This window comes from Bubalus kerabau, chromosome 3 (assembly GCF_029407905.1).
Source record: "Bubalus kerabau isolate K-KA32 ecotype Philippines breed swamp buffalo chromosome 3, PCC_UOA_SB_1v2, whole genome shotgun sequence".
NCBI classification, from domain to species: domain Eukaryota; kingdom Metazoa; phylum Chordata; class Mammalia; order Artiodactyla; family Bovidae; genus Bubalus; species Bubalus kerabau.
In genome coordinates, this window is record NC_073626.1 from 155,467,211 (window position 1) to 155,488,938 (window position 21,728).

General features: G+C 37.9%; 1 protein-coding gene across 4 annotated transcripts in view; it reads left to right on the plus strand.

Moving 5' to 3' along the window:
- The window catches only part of SPAG16 (sperm associated antigen 16), a 97,923-nt gene that overhangs the window by 29,559 nt on the left and 46,636 nt on the right, over positions 1-21,728 (plus strand). For 3 of the 4 annotated variants that reach the window (XM_055573376.1, XM_055573377.1, XM_055573378.1), the window contains exon 5: positions 5,919-6,056. In XM_055573376.1, coding sequence (XP_055429351.1) covers positions 5,919-6,056 — 138 coding nt within the window. Of the gene's footprint in view, positions 1-5,918; positions 7,883-21,728 lie in introns of those variants that run through there. The other variant, XM_055573379.1, reaches the window with a different exon arrangement.

Sequence of the window (21,728 nt, forward strand, 5' to 3'; positions counted from 1 at the left end):
AATCCAACTTTGATTTAATTTTTATATTTTGCTGTTTTTGTTCAAATCTACAGAGACCATTCATATAGAAGTAATCAGTTTCATTATTTTAAATTGCATGTCTAGTGTTAATAAATTTAATGAGGAGAGCCATTTTTCACTAATTCAGTTTAAAAAAAAGAGCAGGTTTGATGGTAGAAAAATAATACTCTTATTAAATCTAGATATTATGTGAATGATTTTTATAATAATGTACCTATGAAATAATTACAAATGTATTAGAGAATATATTTTTGTAAGAGTAGATAGATGATTAATTTGCATTACTAATGAAATGATGATTAATGTAGTTAAGTTTCCCATTTTTCTTCTAAAGTTATGGGTTAGGATATGTAGTGCTTACATGTTGCGCCAAAGTGTGAAATGATTCCCTTGGAGAAATCTGGAACCAAGTATACTCTTAATTAGGTGTTTGTTGAAATATTATCCTTTTAGATTTAACAATTTGAAATTGCTAGATGAAATTTCAGAAAAAGTGCAATAATATTAAGATTTATAGAAACCCTAAGTAAGCAAATCATTTATTGTAATATGATTTTAAAGTAAAATTTGTATAAATATCTCTTATTTATTTGGGTTTAATAATACTGTGGTTCAAATAATTTTATTCTGATCCCTAGCTGCCAGTTTGTAATGAGATTACAAATTATTTGTAATGAGATTATACTGTATTGGATATTTTTGTTTCAAATGAAACATGTTTTACTTTGATCAGAAACCTGTGTTTATAATGTATAGTAAGTGTATAGGAATGTGTGCTTAGTCACTCAATCATGTCTGACTCTTTGTGACCCCATGGACTGTAGCCTGCCAGGCTCATCTGTCCATGGGGATTCTCCAGGCAAGAATACTGGAATGGATTGCCATGTATATTATTTTTATAATTTCTTATTATGGGGAAAGTGAAAGTGAAGTCGCTCAGTCGCTCAGTCGTGTCCGACTCTTTGTGGCCCCATGAACTGTAGTCTACCACACTCCTCCGTCCATGGGATTTTCCAGGCAAGGGTACTGGAGTGGGTTGCCATTTCCTTCTCCAGAGGATCTTCCTGACCCAGGGATTGAATCCAGATCTCCTGCATTGTAGGCAGACGCTTTACCGTCTGAGCCACCAGGGAAGTCTATTATGGGGAAGAACACTTGTAACTTATCATTTCTATAAATTCATTTAATCTTACAAAAGGTGATGAAACAAGGTTTCCCTCTTGTTGATTTGTAAAACAAACCCACAAAAAGCAAGCAAACAAAACTCCAAAAACCAAAACACCTGGGTAGTAGAATTTGACTTATGTTTTTTCATTCTTCAAACAGTAATTAACATTAAGTCCATTAAATCTGGGGTCAGCAAACTAAGACCCTGGGGCCAAATCTAACCTGCCTCCTATTTTGGTAAATAAAATTTTACTGAAACACAGCCATGACCTATCTTTTAGGTATTATCTGTTTGTCTGTGGTTGCTTTCACACTACTGCATATAACAGCAAAGTTAGTCACAACAGACCATGTGACCTTGGAAGCTTTTCTTTTCCCCCCAAATTCTAAATGTTTATTTTATGGCCATTTACACACACAAAAATTATACATTTATCTATATAGATATATGTATATATGCATGTGTGTGTAAAAAAAAAAATATATATATATAATCTTCTATGAACCACGAAAAGTCTATACTGTGGGTTTAGTCAGTACTATTTTTATGGCCATTTAGAAGTGCTCTGTGAACAATGATTATTTCCCTGGGGGAAAAATTAAAGTGTTACAATGGAGAAAATATGGTAGTGCATTTTATTTACCCTGATTGAGCATATGTCAACTGTCTCCTTTCCTCCTCTGGATTGTTCTGCTGGCTGTTAACAAGGTCAGAGCTCACTCACCCAAAATGTACATCCTTGCCTCTACCTTCTCCTCTTATTACCTCAACTCACTCCAACTCTTTTTCCCTTTACAGGCAAAATGTTTTTTGTAAAACTGGGACTTTATTTTCTTTCTTTACTCTTTTACATCCTTGTTTCTCTCCAGTTTAGCTTCTGTTTCTACCATTGCACTGAAGTTTGGGTGATAATAAAAATGCCATCAAAGGTAATAGTGAAATTATTAATAATATTTAAACTCCAATATTTGGCTACCTGATGCGAAGAACTGACTTATTGGGCAAGACCCTGATGCTAGGAAAGATTGAAGGCAGGAGGATAAAGGGACGACAGAGGATGAGACGGTTGGATGGGTATCACCAACTCGATGGACATGAGTTTGAGCAAGGTATGGGAGTTGGTTTTGGACAGGAAGTCCTGGCGTGCTACAGTCCATGGGGTTGCAAAGAGTCAGACATGACTGAGCTACTGAACTGAACTGATTTTAAATTTCTCTTAAATTGTAAAATATTGCTGCTTTTAGTCAATAAAATTTGGTGTAATATGTAATCACTCAAATGTGGGTAGTGCAGTTACAACTTTTACCACATATTAATTTATTTACATAACATTTAATTTAAAGGACTGCATGTCACTTTTTTTCTTATTGAAATAATTTTAGTGATTTTTTTCTGCATTAAATAAAGCCAGTGGCTGAAAGCCAATTAAAAAAAATTAATTTATTTTCATTGGAGGCTAATTACTTTACAATATTGTAGTGGTTTTTGCCATACATTGACATAAATCAGCCATGGGTGTACATATGTACCCCATCCTGAACCTCCTTCCCACCTCCCTCCCCATCCCATCCCTCAGCCAATTTTGTGGTCAGAAAATCTTTATGGTCCAATACTTCAGTCAGTCCTTATGTCTTTTCTTCTGAGATAAGTATAAACCACAGTCCAAATATGGATAGAAAAGTGATTTTATGATTAAATGATATGTGTTGTTTTGTAAGTTTTGGCAAATAGTGAACTGTAGTCCGCCAGGCTTCTCTGTCCATGGAGTTCTTCAGGCAAGAATACTGGAGTGAGTAGCCATTCCTTCTCCAGGGAATCTTCCAGACCTGGCGATTAAATCCAGATCTCCTCTGTTGAAGGCAGATTCTTTACCATTTGAGCCACCAAGGAAGCCCAAATATCACTTGATCTTGATTCAGTTGTCTTGAATTTTTGTATATCCAGCAGGGTTCTCTTGCTCTTTTTTGGTATCAGATAAGATATATAACACATAACACAAAACATATGACTACTAATGCGTAATATATTCGGAGAAGGCAATGGCAAGCCAGTCCAGTACTCTTGCCTAGAAAATCCCATGGACCGATGAGTCTGGTAGGCTGCAGTCCATGGGGTAGCTACGAGTCGGACGCGACTGAGCGACTTCACTTTCACTTTTCACTTTCACACAATGGAGAAGGAAATGGCAACCCATTCCAGTGTTCTTGCCTGGAGAATCCCAGGGACAGCAGAGCCTGGGGGGCTGCTGTCTATGGGGTCGCACAGTCGGACACGACTGAAGCGACTTAGCAGCAGCAGCAGCAGCAAGATATATAACACATAACACAAAACATATGACTACTAATGTGTAATATATTAATAAAGCTAAGATGTATAATAGGAAAATGCTGAAAAGTAAATATTTTAAACTTATATTTAGCTCATCTATAGCAAGGTTTGTAGGGAATTTTGGTTAATAACTGTATTACTTGAAATGTTTTTTCTATGCTCTGTTTTTTTCTTTAACTATTAATTGCCACATATAACGATTAAAACAAATTGTTAACTGATTTATAAATGATTTTCTGATGCACCTTCGTATTTCACTGAGAAAATAGAAGTTCCACAGGTCTTGTTTCCTTTCTACCATCCCACTACCTCTGAGCTTAGCATTCTCCATCTCTTCTTGCATGGCTGAGCCATAGACACTGTCATCTGAGGCCAGTTCTCCTCTACTGGATGCTCTCACCTACTCACTACATGACTCCTGCAGTCTCCCCTGTCTCCCCTGCACTGTAAAAGATTTCCCTCTCTGCTGAATCACTGCCATGAGCATAAGATGTACAATAACATGTCATGTATTAAAAACATAGGAGAAGACAGAGCACCCTGGACTCTACTTTCTCTTCAGGGTCATATGATTTCCTAGGCTCTGCTTTTATGGTCTGTCTCCTTGAAAGAGTTTGTTGCCACTTCCTCATTTCCTGCTTTCTCATTCCTACTCTAGTTCCACTTTCATCTCCATGACTCTGTGTATTTGTGTGCGTGTGTGGGTCTTAGTCACTCAATTGTGTCCAACTCTTTGAGATTCCATGGACTGTAGCTCTCCTGACCCCTCTGTCCATAAAATTCTCCAGGAAAGAATACTGGAGTAGGTTGCTAGTCTCTTCTCCAGGGGATCTTCCCAACCCAGGAATGGAACCAAGGTTTCCCACATTGCAAGCAGATTCTTTATCATCTGAGCCACCAGGAAAGCCCCTCCATGAGTCTACTGAAACTTTTTTTCAGTGACTTTATATTGGCAAATTCAGTGGTTGATCCTTAGTATTCTTCCTATTCTTTCTCCTTATATCATTTGTCACTGTTATGTATTACTTAATTCCTGCAGCACTTTCTTCATTTGGTCCCTCAGCCACAGTACTCTCCTGTTTTTTCACCGCTTCACTGATCCCTCTCTTTCTTAGTCTCTGTTTGGTAGTATTTCCTCTCTTCCCAATCTCAAAACAGTCCTAGAACTTTCTTACTTTTCACTTTATGTTTGCTTCCTGACTGGCCTTTATCCAATCTTGTGACTTTAAAGTATATCTACTTACTGATCTATCCCAGATTTAAATTTCATGTCCTGACTTTCCCTTTAACTTTTGATGTGTACTTACAATGTTTATTTTCACTTAATTGCCTTGCAGACATAGTGCATTGAACATGGATAGAAACGGTTCCTTGATTTCTCTAAACACCAAGTTCCTACTGCATTTGTTCCCATTTGACTAAATGTCTGTCCGTGGCTCAGCCAAAAACCTTGGAGTCATCCTCAATTTTCTTTTTTAACTAAAACATGATATCTAATCTGTAAGCAAATTCTGTTGGCTTCATCTTCACAGCATGTCCAGAAGGGACCCATTTCTCACAATCTACTGCTACCAAATTTTGTCTAATCTACGTCTCTCTCCTGAACTCTTACAGCAGACTCTCTGCTTCTACTTTTTATTCTCTAGAGCCAGTTTCTTCAGAGAGATGGTAGATTAATCCTTATTAAACATAAATGTGTTCAGCGTATTAAACATAAATGTCTCTCAAAGCCTTCCAGTGACTTTGGTCTAGTTCAGAGTAAAATCGCATTCCTGTTTCTGGCTCCCTGCTGTCTTTCCTGACTTATTTCTCACTACTCTCTTTCCTGCTCACTTGGCTCCATTTCCAGATACTCCAGATGTACTGACTTTTTGCTTTACATTGTACGTGTCAAACACCTCCTTATCTCAGGGCCTTTACACTTATTTTTCTGTCAGCCAAGAGTGCTTCTCTCCCACATATTCACATGGCTTAGTCTCTCTTTTCCTTCAGGTCCCTGATCAAATAGTCTGTTATACTTTCTCTGGCCGCCTTAGATAAAATAGCACATCACTCTCTACTTTAGTGTCTGTTTTTCTCATCTCGCTTTAATTCATAGACTGTGTCACCATCCATACTAGAATGGAAACTCCATTAGATAGGCAGAGGCTGAGACATTTTTGTTAATTTCACTAGTGCCTGGAGCATAGAAGCTGTTAAGTTACATTTTATGCACCATGATGATATTAATACTTAGCATTTCATTTTAAAAATATATTATGAATTTGACATTTTAGTTTAAAAAGTAATATTGCAACTTATTACTAAACATTCTCTTATACTTAACTTTTTGAAATGTACATAAGTAAAACCAATTTAGTAGAAAAAACAATATGAAGTCTTTTGTGTGATTTTATCCTAGGTATGAGTTAATACAGAAGGGAATAACTGAACTTAGAGACGGTGGGATTGTTCCAGATGTCTACAGTCAGAACATGCTTTTAGAAAATGAGAACAAAATTTTGAAGAAAGATTTGAAGCACTATAAACAAGCAGCTGAGTACGTTATTTTTTAATAACTTTTTTTTATTTTTCTATTTTGGACTAAATGAAAATAAGGCTTGAATTTGCTACTATATAAATGGTGGTTTATGCACCAGAGCTTTAGTTCTGGAGAACTGAATTATATGTCAGTGCAAGTTGGAAAGAATGTGAAAGGCTTCACCAGCACCTTAATTGAACAGATGAGCAGAACACTCACAACTGTAATTCACCATCAAGAGTGGGATGAGGGGGGTTGTGCAGGAGGTTGTTAATGTGCTATGTAACATTTGCTACCTGTGGGAACCCAGGTCTCCTGTATTGCAGGAGGATTCTTTACCAGCTGAGCCACAAGGGAAGCCCAAGAATACTGGAGTGAGTAGCCTATCCCTTCTCAGTGGATCTTCCCAACCTGGGAATTGAACTGGGGTCTTCTGCATTGCAGGTGGATTCTTTACCAACTGAACTATCAGGGGAACCCAGTTCTTTTCACTTTGACTTTCATTTGCTTCCTTATGTATTTTGAAAGTCACATGATTTGTGGAAATCTTCTCCCATGAAAGTAAAATGATTTCTGAAATAATAATAAAATTATAGAAAAACTAGAGGAAGAAAGAACCCCATGGACTGTAGCCTGCCAGGCTCCTCTGTCCATGGAATTTTCCAGGTAAGAATACTGGAGCAGGTTACCATTTCCTTCTCCAGGGGATCCTCCCAACCCAGGGACTGAATCCACATCTCTTACGTCTCCTGCATTGGTAGCCAAATTCTTTACCACTAGTTCTATTTGGAAGCCCCAGTGTGCTCTTAGTAGAGGAATTTCAGTGTTTGAAAATTCCCCAAAGAAAACTGTTATTTTGTAATTTTGTAGCATGAATTTATGTACAGTGGAGAAACTTAACAGAAAGCAAATCTCTCTGAAGATTTCTCTCATTCTAAAATTAATGAAAGACAAGCAATTTTTTGGCAAACAGATTTAGATAAATGGGCAGTGTTATTCTGGCAAAGACAAATATGTGAATGTGTTGACTTGAGGTGAATCTACTCATCTAAGACAATGTTAGATGAAAAATCAATACTTAGATATGGAGTGTAGCCAGTTTATGCTTTGTTCATTAATTTTTATTAAACATTTAAAGAGAGGTTTCTCTGTTAAAAGAATCATATTAAAAAAGTCAGATAAATAGAACTACCATATAGGAACGTAGATTTTCTAACAACTTCGTAAAAAAAGCTTAAAGAAACAAGACTGTATTGCAAATGGAAGGAAACATTTAAAATAAGCTTCTATTTTTGAAAGGTGGCAGTAAATAAAAATAATGTGTATGATTGTTTATTCAGTCATTATATGCACTTGTAGAATTGTATTTTGCAAGTTATACAAATTTCATATTATCTCTGTGTGTGTGTTAGACACTCAGTCGTGTCTGACTCTTGTGATCCCATGGATGGTAGCCTGCCAGGCTCCTCTGTCCATGGAATTCTCCAGCCAGGGGTACAGGAGTGGGTTGCCATTTCATCCTCCATCATATTATCTATGCATATACTATTTGGGGTTTTGGATAGAAGGATATGATGATCCACAGAATGATGCTACTAGAACCATCCTCTCTATTCTCAGTTCCATTTCTCAGAAGTGGTTTGCACTCTTGGCTCTGACACGCACTATGATTCTGTATAGATGCCTAATGGATGCATTGGGAATTTGACACAGCAGATTTCTCAGAGTGCTGCCTGGCATACTGTTTCAGATCTTGATCTCCTTTGAATTATTGCTTGAGTTTGCTAATTTCTTTTGAATATATAGAGCCTTTTTTCTGCAGTTTTTCTACAGTGAGATTTGTCCCAGTAATACAAAATAATCATTTTTATTACTTGTTGCTTATTGACTATTATATTTAATAACTATAATCAAAATGATACAAACTATTACCTGTATAAGTTATTAACTTAATGTTAAAAAGCATGATTCATACAGATATCACTCAAATGAAATCTATCTCTTATTCATGTTTACTAAAATACCAGGTTCAGTTCAGTTCAGTCATTCAGTCATGTCTGACTCTTTGTGACCACATGAATCGCAACACGCCAGGCCTCCCTGTCCATCACCAACTCCCAGAGTCCACCCAAACTCATGTCCATTGAGTTGGTGATGCCATCCAACCATCTCATCCTCTCTTGTCCCCTTCTCCTCCTGTCCTCAATCTTTCCCAGCATCAGGGTCTTTTCAAATGAGTCAGCTCTTCACATGAGGTGGCCAAAGTATTGGAGTTTCAGCTTCAACATCAGTCCTTCCAATGAACACCCAGGACTGATATCCTTTAGGATGGACTAGTTGGATCTCCTTGCAGTCCAAGGGACTCTCAAGAGTCTTCTCCAACGCCACAGTTCAAAAGCATCAATTCTACAGTACTCAGGTTTCTTTATAGTCCAACTCTTACACCCATACATGACCACTGGAAAAACCATAGCCTTGACTAGATGGACCTTTGTTGACAAAGTAATGTCTCTGCTTTTTAATATGCTGTCTAGGTTAGTATCAGGTTAGTAAATGTTTTTGACATTTACATGTATTTAGAAAATGAAAGATATAAGCATCTGAATGCAGAGTTCCAAAGAATAGCAAGAAGAGATAAGAAAGCCTTCTTCAGCGATCAGTGCAAAGAAATAGAGGAAAACAACAGAATGGGAAAGACTAGAGATCTCTTCAAGAAAATTAGAGATACCAAGGGAACATTTCATGCAAAGATGGGCTTGATAAAAGACAGAAATGGTATGGAACTAAAAGAAGCAGAAGAAATCAAAAAGAGGTGGCAAGAATACACAAAAGAACTGTACAAAAAAGATCTTCATGACCCAGATAATCATGATGGTGTGATCACTGACCTAGAGCCAGACATCCTGGAGTGTGAAGTCAAGTGGGCCTTAGGAAGCATCACTATGAACAAAGCTAGTGGAGGTGATGGAATTCCAGTGGAGCTATTTCAAATCCTGAAAGATGATGCTGTGAAAGTGCTGCACTCAATATGCCAGCAAATTTGGAACACTCAGCAGTGGCCACAGGACTGGAAAAGGTCAGTTTTCATTCCACTCCCAAAGAAAGGCAATGCCAAAGAATGCTCAAACTACCGAACAATTGCACTCATCTCACACACTAGTAAAGTAATGCTCAAAATTCTCCAAGCCAAGCTTTAGCAATATGTGAACCGTGAACTTCCTGATGTTCAAGCTGGTTTTAGAAAAGGCAGAGGAACCAGAGACCAAATTGCCAACATCCGCTGGATCATGGAAAAAGCAAGAGAGTTCCAGAAAAACATCTATTTCTGCTTAATTGACTATGCCAAAGCCTTTGACTGTGTGGATCACAAGAAACTGCGGGAAATTCTGGAAGAGATGGGAATACCAGACCACCTGACCTGCCTCTTGAGAAATTTGTATGCAGGTCAGGAAGCAACAGTTAGAACTGGACATGGAACAACAGACTGGTTCCAAATAGGAAAAGGAGTATGTCAAGGCTGTATATTGTCACCCTGCTTATTTAACTTATATGCAGAGTACATCATTAGAAACGTTGGACTGGAAGAAACACAAGCTGGAATCAACTACAAAGCCACCGTTATCAAGACAGTATGGTACTGGAACAAAGACAGAAATATAGATCAATGGAACAAAATAGAAAGCCCAGAGGTAAATCCACGCACCTATGGACACCTTATCTTTGACAAAGGAGGCAAGAATATACAATGGATTAAAGACAATCTCTTTAACAAGTGGTTCTGGGAAATCTGGTCAACCACTTGTAAAAGAATGAAACTAGAACACTTTCTAACACCATACACAAAAATAAACTCCAAATGGATTAAAGATCTAAACGTAAGACCAGAAACTATAAAACTCCTAGAGGAGAACATAGGCAAAACACTCTCTGACATACATCACAGCAGGATCCTCTATGACCCACCTCCCAGAATATTGGAAATAAAAGCAAAAATAAACAAATGGGACCTAATTAACCTTAAAAGCTTCTGCACATCAAAGGAAACTATTAGCAAGGTGAAAAGACAGCCTTCAGAATGGGAGAAGATAATAGCAAATGAAGCAACTGACAAACAACTAATCTCGAGAATATACAAGCAACTCCTACAGCTCCACTCCAGAAAAATAAATGACCCAATCAAAAAATGCGCCAAAGAACTAAATAGACATTTCTCCAAAGAAGACATACAGATGGCTAACAAACACATGAAAAGATGCTCAACATCACTCATTATCAGAGAAATGCAAATCAAAACCACTATGAGGTACCATTTCACACCAGTCAGAATGGCTGCGATCCAAAAGTCTACAAGTAATAAATGCTGGAGAGGGTGTGGAGAAAAGCGAACCCTCTTACACTGTTGGTGGGAATGCAAACTAGTACAGCCACTATGGAGAACAGTGTGGAGATTCCTTAAAAAACTGGAAATAGAACTGCCTTATGACCCAGCAATCCCACTGCTGGGCATACACACTGAGGAAACCAGAAGGGAAAGAGACACGTGTACCCCAATGTTCATCGCAGCACTGTTTATAATAGCCAGGACATGGAAGCAACCTAGATGTCCATCAGCAGATGAATGGATAAGAAAGCTGTGGTACATATACACGATGGAGTATTACTCAGCCATTAAAAAGAATACATTTGAATCAGTTCTAATGAGGTGGATGAAACTGGAGCCGATTATACAGAGTGAAGTAAGCCAGAAAGAAAAACACCAATACAGTATACTAATGCATATATATGGAATTTAGAAAGATGGTAACAATAACCCTGTGTATGAGACAGCAAAAGAGACACTGATGTATTGAACAGTCTTATGGACTCTGTGGGAGAGGGAGAGGGTGGGAAGATTTGGGAGAATGGCATTGAAACATGTAAAATATCATGTATGAAATGAGTTGCCAGTCCAGGTTCGATGCACGATACTGGATGCTTGGGGCTGGTGCACTGGGACGACCCAGAGGGATGGTAGGGGGAGGGAGGAGGGAGGAGGGTTCAGGATGGGGAACACATGTATACCTGTGGCAGATTCATTTTGATATTTGGCAAAACTAATACAATTATGTAAAGTTTAAAAATAAAATAAAATTAAAAAAAAAAGATTGCTGGGAAAAAAATCAATAACCTCAGATATGCAGATGACACCACCCTTATGGCAGAAAGTGAAGAGGAACTAAAAAGCCTCTTGATGAAAGTGAAAGTGGAGAGTGAAAAAGTTGGCTTAAAGCTCAACATTCAGAAAACTAAGATCATGGCATTCGGTCCCATCACTTCATGGGAAATAGATGGAAACAGTGTCAGACTTTATTTTTTTGGGCTCCAAAATCACTGCAGATGGTGACTTCAGCCATGAAATTAAAAGACGCTTACTCCTTGGAAGGAAAGTTATGTCCAACCTAGATAGCATAGTCAAAAGCAGAGACATTACTTTACCAACAAAGGTCCGTCTAGTCAAGGCTATGGTTTTTCCTGTGGTCAAGTATGGATGTGAGAGTTGGACTGTGAAGAAGGCTGAGCTTTGATAATTGATGCTTTTGAACTGTGGTGTTGGAGAAGACTCTTGAGAGTCCCTTGGACTGCAAGGAGATCCAACCAGTCCATTCTGAAGGAGTCAGTCCTGGGATTTCTTTGGAAGGAATGATGCTAAAGCTGAAACTCCAGTACTTTGGCCACCTCATGTGAAGAGTTGATTCATTGGAAAAGACTCTGATGCTGGGAGGGATTGGGGGCGGGAGGAGAAGGGGACGACAGAGGATGAGATGGCTGGATGGCATCACTGACTCGATGGACTTGAGTCTGAGTGAACTCCAGGAGTTGGTGATGGACAGGGAGGCCTGGCATGCTGCGATTCATGGGGTCGCAAAGAGTTGGACACGACCGAGCAACTGAACTGAACTGAATTGAATTAAAGTATAGTTTTAGTTTCAGTGGTCTTGTGGTATCTCAAATCTATCTTACTCAATAGAATTAAACTTACACAAATTAAAAAAGGAAAATATTTATTTAGTTTAATCTACCTGACATGGAAAGTCTGAAGGAAAGCTGCTTGTCCCTTTATAAATGCTTAACATTTATATCATGGAATGACTATTAAGCACACTGCTTCACAGCCCTTTTGATGACACGTTTTTCCTGTTTTGTTGGATGCTTTCTCAGAAAATGGAGACTGACATTTTGTACAAAATTCCCTAAACTACCTCTGTTATGCTACAAGTTTGTCCCAAATTGTAAGTCTCATCACACAGGTTTTTTTTTTTTTTCTTTTTTAGGGATAGAGGGTATTTACTGGAAAGCACTGGAGTAGCCACAGATTTGAGGAAAGTTTCTCCCCATACATCTTTCTTCCCATAGATATATTTGTATAGGAAGGCCCCAAGAGGGAGGCTTCCTTGCATTTCACACAAGGCCCCACCCTTTTTCCTCTGGTCCTGGCCTTGGCTGGGCGTTCATCTTCACAGTCTTCTCCTCTAGCTCCAACTTCAACAGTCTCAGCCTGAGACCTTCTTGGCTTGGATCACAGAGACATCTTGGATCAGACCCTCATCCTTGGGTCTCAGTTTTCTCATATCTTAAATGGATAGGTAAGACTAAATGTCTGTAGATTCACGAGGTCATTGCGTTCTATGGGAGACATGTCTTTTCATTCTGTATCCCTTAATGGTCTGTTGGAGATGGACCTTGTAGCACATGACATATAACACACAGCAGGTCTCCTTACATGTGTGAGAACATGTCTTTCTCTTCCCCAACATCCATTACAGCCCTGATCCACTGAGAACTGAATTCCATGGCATTTCTCAGGATCCTTGAGTCCTGGGCCAAGCCCTGGATTGGGAAAGACTTTTTTATGATGCAGACGAGGTTGGGGAGATTTTTCTCCAAAGGCGCATCACACAGGTTTTTCAGTTTGACTTGTGAGGATATTTTCCCAGTAACAATTAAGTGCTAAACATGGGCTTCTCTTTAAAGAGTTTACATTAAAGTTTACTTTTTTAAGATTAAGCCTATTTCTTCAAACAAGATGAATATAGTGTCAAATGCTAATAATAATAATTAATATTTAATATATAAAAAGAATCAGGTTACAGATGTGTTTTATATTATCTTGATTAAACTGGTAGCATTTAGTAATGTATCTGGAAAATCAGCAAAATCATATAAGCTTAATATTTGTCTAGGGGAAATTTGCCATGGAAGGAGTATTGTACTAAAAGTTCAAATACCTGGCTTCTAATATTCTGCTACTTATTAACTCAGTTTCCTTATTGTTATACTGGGAATAATTATGCATAATATTATTAACTCCTAGGGAGTAATGTGATAATTAAACAAGACAGTCTACATTAAAGAGCTGTGTAAATCACAAAGTGCTTTGAAAATGTCAGCTATTATTATCAATATCTCTAAAGGCTGTCATCTCTAGATTTAAAAAAATTATCACATCATTATTATTTTTGAAATCGGCAGTGATGAAGCATGAGGAAGAAATGAAAAGGGAAAATATTTCACTGTAAAATAATTGAGTTGCTATAATTAAAAAAAGAAATTGTCTTTTTCTCTGTTCTAAGCAATGGCAGTTTTAGAACAGAGGCTTTTCCTTATTTGCTGCAAATGTAGATTATCTTTTAAGATGTAAAATTTGGTGTACGGTATATCTGTATATATAGTAGTGCATGTTAACCAGACTTATTGTGATTATTTTGCAATATATGTAAACATCCAGTCAGTATATTATACGGCTGAAGCTGATACAATATTATGTGTCAATTATATATTGATATGAAAAAGTTTGGGACAAAACTGCTTGGAAAATTACTTTATAGGTGTTTTTAAGGGAAAAATAACATTATTAAAAAGGTTCATAGTTACATTGAATATATTAATATTGCATACTAAATACTGGAGAGGAATCATATGAGTAGTAGTTTGACATTCTTTGTTGGAATATTAGAACCTAATTGTACTTTTATATTGAAATGTGGCCCAATTGTTATTTTTTGGTAATTTTATTTATTTATTTATCTTTTGCTGTGCTGGGTCTTCACTGTTGCATGGGCTTTTCTTTAGTTGTGACGAGTGGGGGGCTACTCTCTAGTTGTGGTGTGTGGCCTTCTCATTGTAGCGGCTTATCTTCTTGTGGAGCAGGGTCTCTCGGGCACATGGGCTTCAGTAGTTGTGGTACATGGGCTCAGTAGCTGCAGCTCCCAGGCTCTAGAGCACAGGCTCAGTACTTGTGGCACATGGGCTTAGTTGCTCTGTGGCATGTGGGATCTTCCTGGATCAGAGATCAAACCTATGTGTGTCCCACATGGCAGGTGGATTCTCCACCACTGAGCCACCAGGGGAGCCCCAACAAATTATTTTAAGTTCAGAGGTCTAGAATTGAAGTGACCTCTCTCATATTTGCAGAAAAATGTTAGTTGCATGAACACTAAAAACATCACTTAGAGATATCTTTCACAGTTAAGACATTATTTCATAAACCTTGAGGAGAAGGCAGTGGCACCCCACTCCAGTACTCTTGCCTGGAAAATCCCATGGATGGAGGAGACTGGTAGGCTGCAGTCCATGGGGTCGCTAAGAGTCGGACATGACTGAGAGACTTCACTTTCACTTTTCACTTTCCTGCATTGGAGAAGGAAATGGCAACCCACTCCAGTGCTCTTGCCTCGAGAATCCCAGGGACGGGGGAGCCTGGTGGACTGCTGTCTATGGGGTTGCACAGAGCCGGACACGACTGGAGCAACGTAGCAGCAGCAGCACATAAACCTTGTTTTATTTGGTAACTGACCTGCCACAATAGTCACCTCAATCTGAGGTGAATAAAAAATTACGGATTTTATTGATTCGAAACCTTGATTTTCTTTTGTATCTTGACTAGCATTTTGTGTCTTTTGCTAATAATGTACAATGTAGACGAATGGTCCCCAACCTTCTAGGCACCAGGGAGTGGTTTCATGGAAGACAAGTTTTCAGTGTACCTGTCGGGGTGGGAGGGATGGTTTAGGGATGATTCAAGCTCATTACATTTTTTGTGCACATTATTTCTGTTTTTATTGCATTAACTCCACCTCAGATCATCAGGCATTAGATCCCAGAGGTTGGAGACCCCCTGATGTAGATATTGCAACTATTCTTAATTGGATGTCTTACTACTAAAAGCAACATTGTACTTATACTTAATATTCTGCAGTTTGGCTTTCACCCTGACTATTCTAGTCAAGTGGGCACCCTATTTTTCATTCTTCTCCCCTCTCCCATGCTGTGAGAATGTGCTTTTCTGCCTCCTCCTTCTGCCTTACAGACAAGCTTACCTTCATGCTGTTTACGCTCTCTAAGGTATGCTGTCCAATGAGATGGCTACTAACTGCACGTGGATGTTGGCAGAACATGTTGAATCAGGTGACAGTAGGTGCTACGCAGAAAAAGAACACAGGTAAAGGAAACAAATAAATGACACACTGCTTTATACAGGATAGTGAGAGAAGTCCTCTCAGTTATCTGGAAAAACTGAAGGAGAAGGCCATGTGTCAACTTGGGAAAAGGGAATTCCAGGCAGAAGGAAAAGGAAATAGTAAGAAACTATGTTGTAGACAGCTTAGCTTGTTGGAGGATGAGTAAGGTGACCATAGTGACTAGATTCATTGGGTAAGTGGTAGAGGCCTTTGTTAGAATTTTCTTTTTTTTCCTCTAAGTGGGATGTGAGGCTAATGGATAGTTTTGAGAAGAATCATAATGTAAAGTGGCTCCTGTATGGAAAGTAGACTGGATGGAGGGACATAATCGAACTAGGGAGAGTATTATATCCTGCATAATCTTATAGGCTGACTTATCTCGTTACTACATAATAATAAGTCAGACCAGCTCCTTATGGAACAATTAGGTCCTTGAAAGGAACACATATGTTGTTATCAAATTCTTCATTACTTACTAACCCCAAACTTTTACTCAGGATGGATAATAATATCAGGTCAGGTATTAAGGATAGAGTAGCACAAGTGCATACTGTCTGCCACCTATTAGCTATAAAAACATAATTATCTCTCAGTTTTCACATATGTGAGTGGGGTGACATTATCCTTGAGGGCATCATTTTAAAGTGTTTAACCCAATATCTGTCACATGATAAGTGCTCAGTAAAGTGGCTCAGCTGTAAAATATCTGCCTGCAAAGCAAGAGACCTGAGTTCGATCCCTGGGTTGGGAAGATCCCCTAGGGAAAGGCTACCCATTCCAGTATTCCCGTTCCATACCTGGAGAATTCCATGGACTCTATAGTCCATGGGGTTGCAAAGAGTCAGACATGACTGAGCCACTTTCACTTTCAGAAGGATTAAATCAATATTCTATATTAAGACATCCTTTTTTTCCCTCCTTTCAGAACACTCACTACAGTTTATGGATATATATATATATATATATATATATGTATGCATATGTTTTATTTCCTATTTCACTTTGTTTATACATCTGAGAGATAAAGATTGTGCTTGTCTTATTCATCACAGTGTAATGAGCATTGTATCTAGTACACAGTATTATTAAGTGGGCGGAATAGCATTATCATCTTCATCAACTTTATTATTAGCAGCATCAGTAACACTGAAGAAAGACCCAAGAGTGATATCCTTTCCAGAAGTCAGGTATAAGGCAATTTATTTATTTGTTTACATACATTAAGTTTTTAATTCTAAACAAATATCAATCGTATAGAAAGTAAACAAAATAGAATAATGGACCTCATGAGCCAGACAGTTTCAACACTTATCAACTTTCTGCCGTTATTTCATTTGTTTCCACCCACACTCTACCGCACATTCCATTTATTATTTTTATCATTTTTTGAGTTATAATTTATATAAATTGAAATGTGCATATCTTAGCTACATGATTTTGACAAACAAATGGAGTCTTATAACCTCCCAACTCATAATATAGAGCACTGCTGTCTATCCAGGGATTTCTTTTGTGTCCCTTCTTTGTCATTCCCTGCCCTGGCAATTAATGTTCTGATTTTATTTTCCACTTTGGATTAGTTTTGCCAGTTGGAGAACTTCATAAATGGAATCACAGAATGTTCATTTCTTTGTGTTTGGCTGCTTCTGCTCATCTAAAGTCTGTAAAATTTATCTGCGATATTTTCATTTATGAGTAATTTGTTCCCTTTTATTGCGGGTTCAGTTCAGTTGCTCAGTTGTGTGCAACTGTTTGCGACCCCATGGACTGCAGCACGACAGGCTTCCCTGTCCTCCACTGTCTCCCAGAGTTTGCTCAAATTCATGTCCGTTGAGTCAGTGATGATATCTGAATTATTTATTGCTAAGTAGGGTCCTATTGTATAGTGTATACCAGAATTTATTTATTATCCTTTTTCTATTGAGTTGTTTCCAGCTATAGTTATCATGAATGATACTGCTATGAACATTTGTGTACAAGTCTTTTTGTGAAAGTGTGTTTTCTTTCTTTTTGGTAAAAACTTGTTCAGTCGCTAAGTCATGTTTCTTTGTGATCCCATGGACTGCAGCATGCCAGGCTTCTCTGTCCTCCACTGTGTCCCAGAGTTTGCTCAAATTCATGTCCATTGAGTTGGTGATGATATCTAACCATCTCATCCTCTGCTGTCCCTTTCTCCTTTTTGCTTCCAATCTTTCCCAGCATCAGAGTCTTTTCCAATGAGTTGACTCTTCGTATCAGGTGGCCAAAGTATTGGAGCTTCAGCATCAGTTCTTTTTTTTTCTTTAATTTTATTTTATTTTTAAAATTTACATAATTGTATTAGTTTTGCCAAATATCAAAATGAATCCACCACAGGTATACATGTGTTCCCCATCCTGAACCCTCCTCCCTCCTCCCTCCCCCTACCATCCCTCTGGGTCATCCCAGTGCACCAGCCCCAAGCATCCAGTATCGTGCATCGAACCTGGACTGGCAACTCGTTTCACACATGATATTTTACATGTTTCAATGCCATTCTCCCAAATCTTCCCACCCTCTCCCTCTCCCACAGAGTCCATAAGACTGTTCTATACATCAGTGTCTCTTTTGCTGTCTCGTACACAGGGTTATTGTTACCATCTTTCTAAATTCCATATATATGCGTTAGTATACTGTATTGGTGTTTTTCTTTCTGGCTTACTTCACTCTGTATAATCGGCTCCAGTTTCATCCACCTCATTAGAACTGATTCAAATGTATTCTTTTTAATGGCTGAGTAATACTCCATCGTGTATATGTACCACAGCTTTCTTATCCATTCATCTGCTGATGGACATCTAGGTTGCTTCCATGTCCTGGCTATTATAAACAGTGCTGCGATGAACATTGGGGTACACGTGTCTCTTTCCCTTCTGGTTTCCTCAGTGTGTATGCCCAGCAGTGGGATTGCTGGATCATAAGGCAGTTCTATTTCCAGTTTTTTTAAGGAATCTCCACACTGTTCTCCATAGTGGCTGTACTAGTTTGCATTCCCACCAACAGTGTAAGAGGGTTCGCTTTTCTCCACACCCTCTCCAGCATTTATTACTTGTAGACTTTTGGATCGCAGCCATTCTGACTGGTGTGAAATGGTACCTCATAGTGGTTTTGATTTGCATTTCTCTGATAATGAGTGATGTTGAGCATCTTTTCATGTGTTTGTTAGCCATCTGTATGTCTTCTTTGGAGAAATGTCTATTTAGTTCTTTGGCGCATTTTTTGATTGGGTCATTTATTTTTCTGGAGTGGAGCTGTAGGAGTTGCTTGTATATTCTCGAGATTAGTTGTTTGTCAGTTGCTTCATTTGCTATTATCTTCTCCCATTCTGAAGGCTGTCTTTTCACCTTGCTAATAGTTTCCTTTGATGTGCAGAAGCTTTTAAGGTTAATTAGGTCCCATTTGTTTATTTTTGCTTTTATTTCCAATATTCTGGGAGGTGGGTCATAGAGGATCCTGCTGTGATGTATGTCAGAGAGTGTTTTGCCTATGTTCTCCTCTAGGAGTTTTATAGTTTCTGGTCTTACGTTTAGATCTTTAATCCATTTGGAGTTTATTTTTGTGTATGGTGTTAGAAAGTGTTCTAGTTTCATTCTTTTACAAGTGGTTGACCAGATTTCCCAGCACCACTTGTTAAAGAGATTGTCTTTAATCCATTGTATATTCTTGCCTCCTTTGTCAAAGATATGGTGTCCATAGGTGCGTGGATTTATCTCTGGGCTTTCTATTTTGTTCCATTAATCTATATTTCTGTCTTTGTGCCAGTACCATACTGTCTTGATAACTGTGGCTTTGTAGTAGAGCCTGAAGTCAGGTAGGTTGATTCCTCCAGTTCCATTCTTCTTTCTCAAGATCGCTTTAGCTATTTGAGGTTTTTTGTTTTTCCATACAAATTGTGAAATTATTTGTTCTAGCTCTGTGAAGAATGCTGTTGGTAGCTTGATAGGGATTGCATTGAATCTATAGATTGCTTTGGGTAGTATACTCATTTTCACTATATTGATTCTTCCAATCCATGAACATGGTATATTTCTCCATCTGTTAGTGTCCTCTTTGATTTCTTTCACCAGTGTTTTATAGTTTTCTATATATAGGTCTTTAGTTTCTTTAGGTAGATATATTCCTAAGTATTTTATTCTTTCCGTTGCAATGGTGAATGGAATTGTTTCCTTAATTTCTCTTTCTGTTTTCTCATTATTAGTGTATAGGAATGCAAGAGATTTCTGTGTGTTGATTTTATATCCTGCAACTTTACTATAGTCATTGATTAGTTCTAGTAATTTTCTGGTGGAGTCTTTAGGGTTTTCTATGTAGAGGATCATGTTATCTGCAAACAGTGAGAGCTTTATTTCTTCTTTTCCAATTTGGATTCCTTTTATTTCTTTTTCTGTTCTGATTGCTGTGGCCAAAACTTCCAAAACTATGTTGAGTAGTAATGGTGAAAGTGGGCACCCTTGTCTTGTTCCTGACTTAAGAGGAAATGCTTTCAATTTTTCACCATTGAGGATAATGTTTGCTGTGGGTTTGTCATATATAGCTTTTATTATGTTGAGGTATGTTCCTTCTATTCCTGCTTGCTGGAGAGTTTTGATCATAAATGGATGTTGAATTTTGTCAAAGGCTTTCTCTGCATCTATTGAGGTAATCATATGGTTTTTATTTTTCAATTTGTTAATGTGGTGTATTACATTGATTGATTTGCGGATATTGAAGAATCCTTGCATCCCTGGGATAAAGCCTACTTGGTCATGGTGTATGATCTTCTTAATGTGTTGTTGGATTCTGAGTGCTAGAATTTTGTAAAGAATTTTTGCATCTATGTTCATCAGTGATATTGGCCTGTAGTTTTCTTTTTTTGTGGCATCTTTGTCAGGTTTTAGTATTAGGGTGATGGTGGCCTCATAGAATGAGTTTGGAAGTTTACCATCCTCTGCAAATTTCTGGAAGAGTTTGAGCAGGATAGGTGTTAGCTCTTCTCTAAATTTTTGGTAGAATTCAGCTGTGAAGCCGTCTGGACCTGGGCTTTTGTTTGCTGGAAGATTTTTGATTACAGTTTCAATTTCTGTGCTTGTGATGGGTCTGTTAAGATTTTCTATTTCTTCCTGGTCGAGTTTTGTAAAGTTGTACTTTTCTAAGAATTTGTCCATCTTCCACGTTGTCCATTTTATTGGCATATAATTGTTGATAGTAGTCTCTTATGATCCTTTGTATTTCTGTGTTGTCTGTTGTGATCTCTCCATTTTCATTTCTAATTTTATTGATTTGATTTTTCTCCCTTTGTTTCTTGATGAGCCTGGCTAATGGTTTGTCAATTTTATTTATCCTTTCAAAAAACCAGCTTTTGGTTTTGTTGATTTTTGCTATGATCTCTTTTGTTTCTTTTGCATTTATTTCTGCTCTAAGTTTTAAGATTTCTTTCCTTCTACTAACCCTGGGGTTCTTCATTTCTTCCTTTTCTAGTTGCTTTAGGTGTAGACTTAGGTTATTTACTTGACTTTTTCCTTGTTTCTTGAGGTGTGCCTGTATTGCTATGAACTTTCCCCTTAGGACTGCTTTTACAGTGTCCCACAGGTTTTGGGTTGTTGTGTTTTCATTTTCATTCGTTTCTATGCAAATTTTGATTTCTTTTTTGATTTCTTCTGTGATTTGTTGGTTATTCAGCAGCGTGTTGTTCAGCCTCCATATGTTGGATTTTTTAATAGTTTTTCTCCTGTAATTGAGATCTAATCTTACTGCATTGTGGTCAGAAAAGATGCTTGGAATGATTTCTATTTTTTTGAATTTACCAAGGCTAGCTTTATGGCCCAGGATGTGATCTATCCTGGAGAAGGTTCCATGTGCGCTTGAGAAAAAGGTGAAATTCATTGTTTTGGGATGAAATGTCCTATAGATATCAATTAGGTCTAACTGGTCTATTGTATCATTTAAAGTTTGTGTTTCCTTGTTAATTTTCTGTTTAGTTGATCTATCCATAGGTGTGAGTGGGGTATTAAAGTCTCCCACTATTATTGTGTTATTGTTAATTTCTCCTTTCATACTTGTTAGCATTTGTCTTACATACTGCGGTGCTCCCGTGTTGGGTGCATATATATTTATAATTGTTATATCTTCTTGGATTGATCCTTTGATCATTATGTAGTGACCATCTTTGTCTCTTTTCACAGTCTTTGTTTTAAAG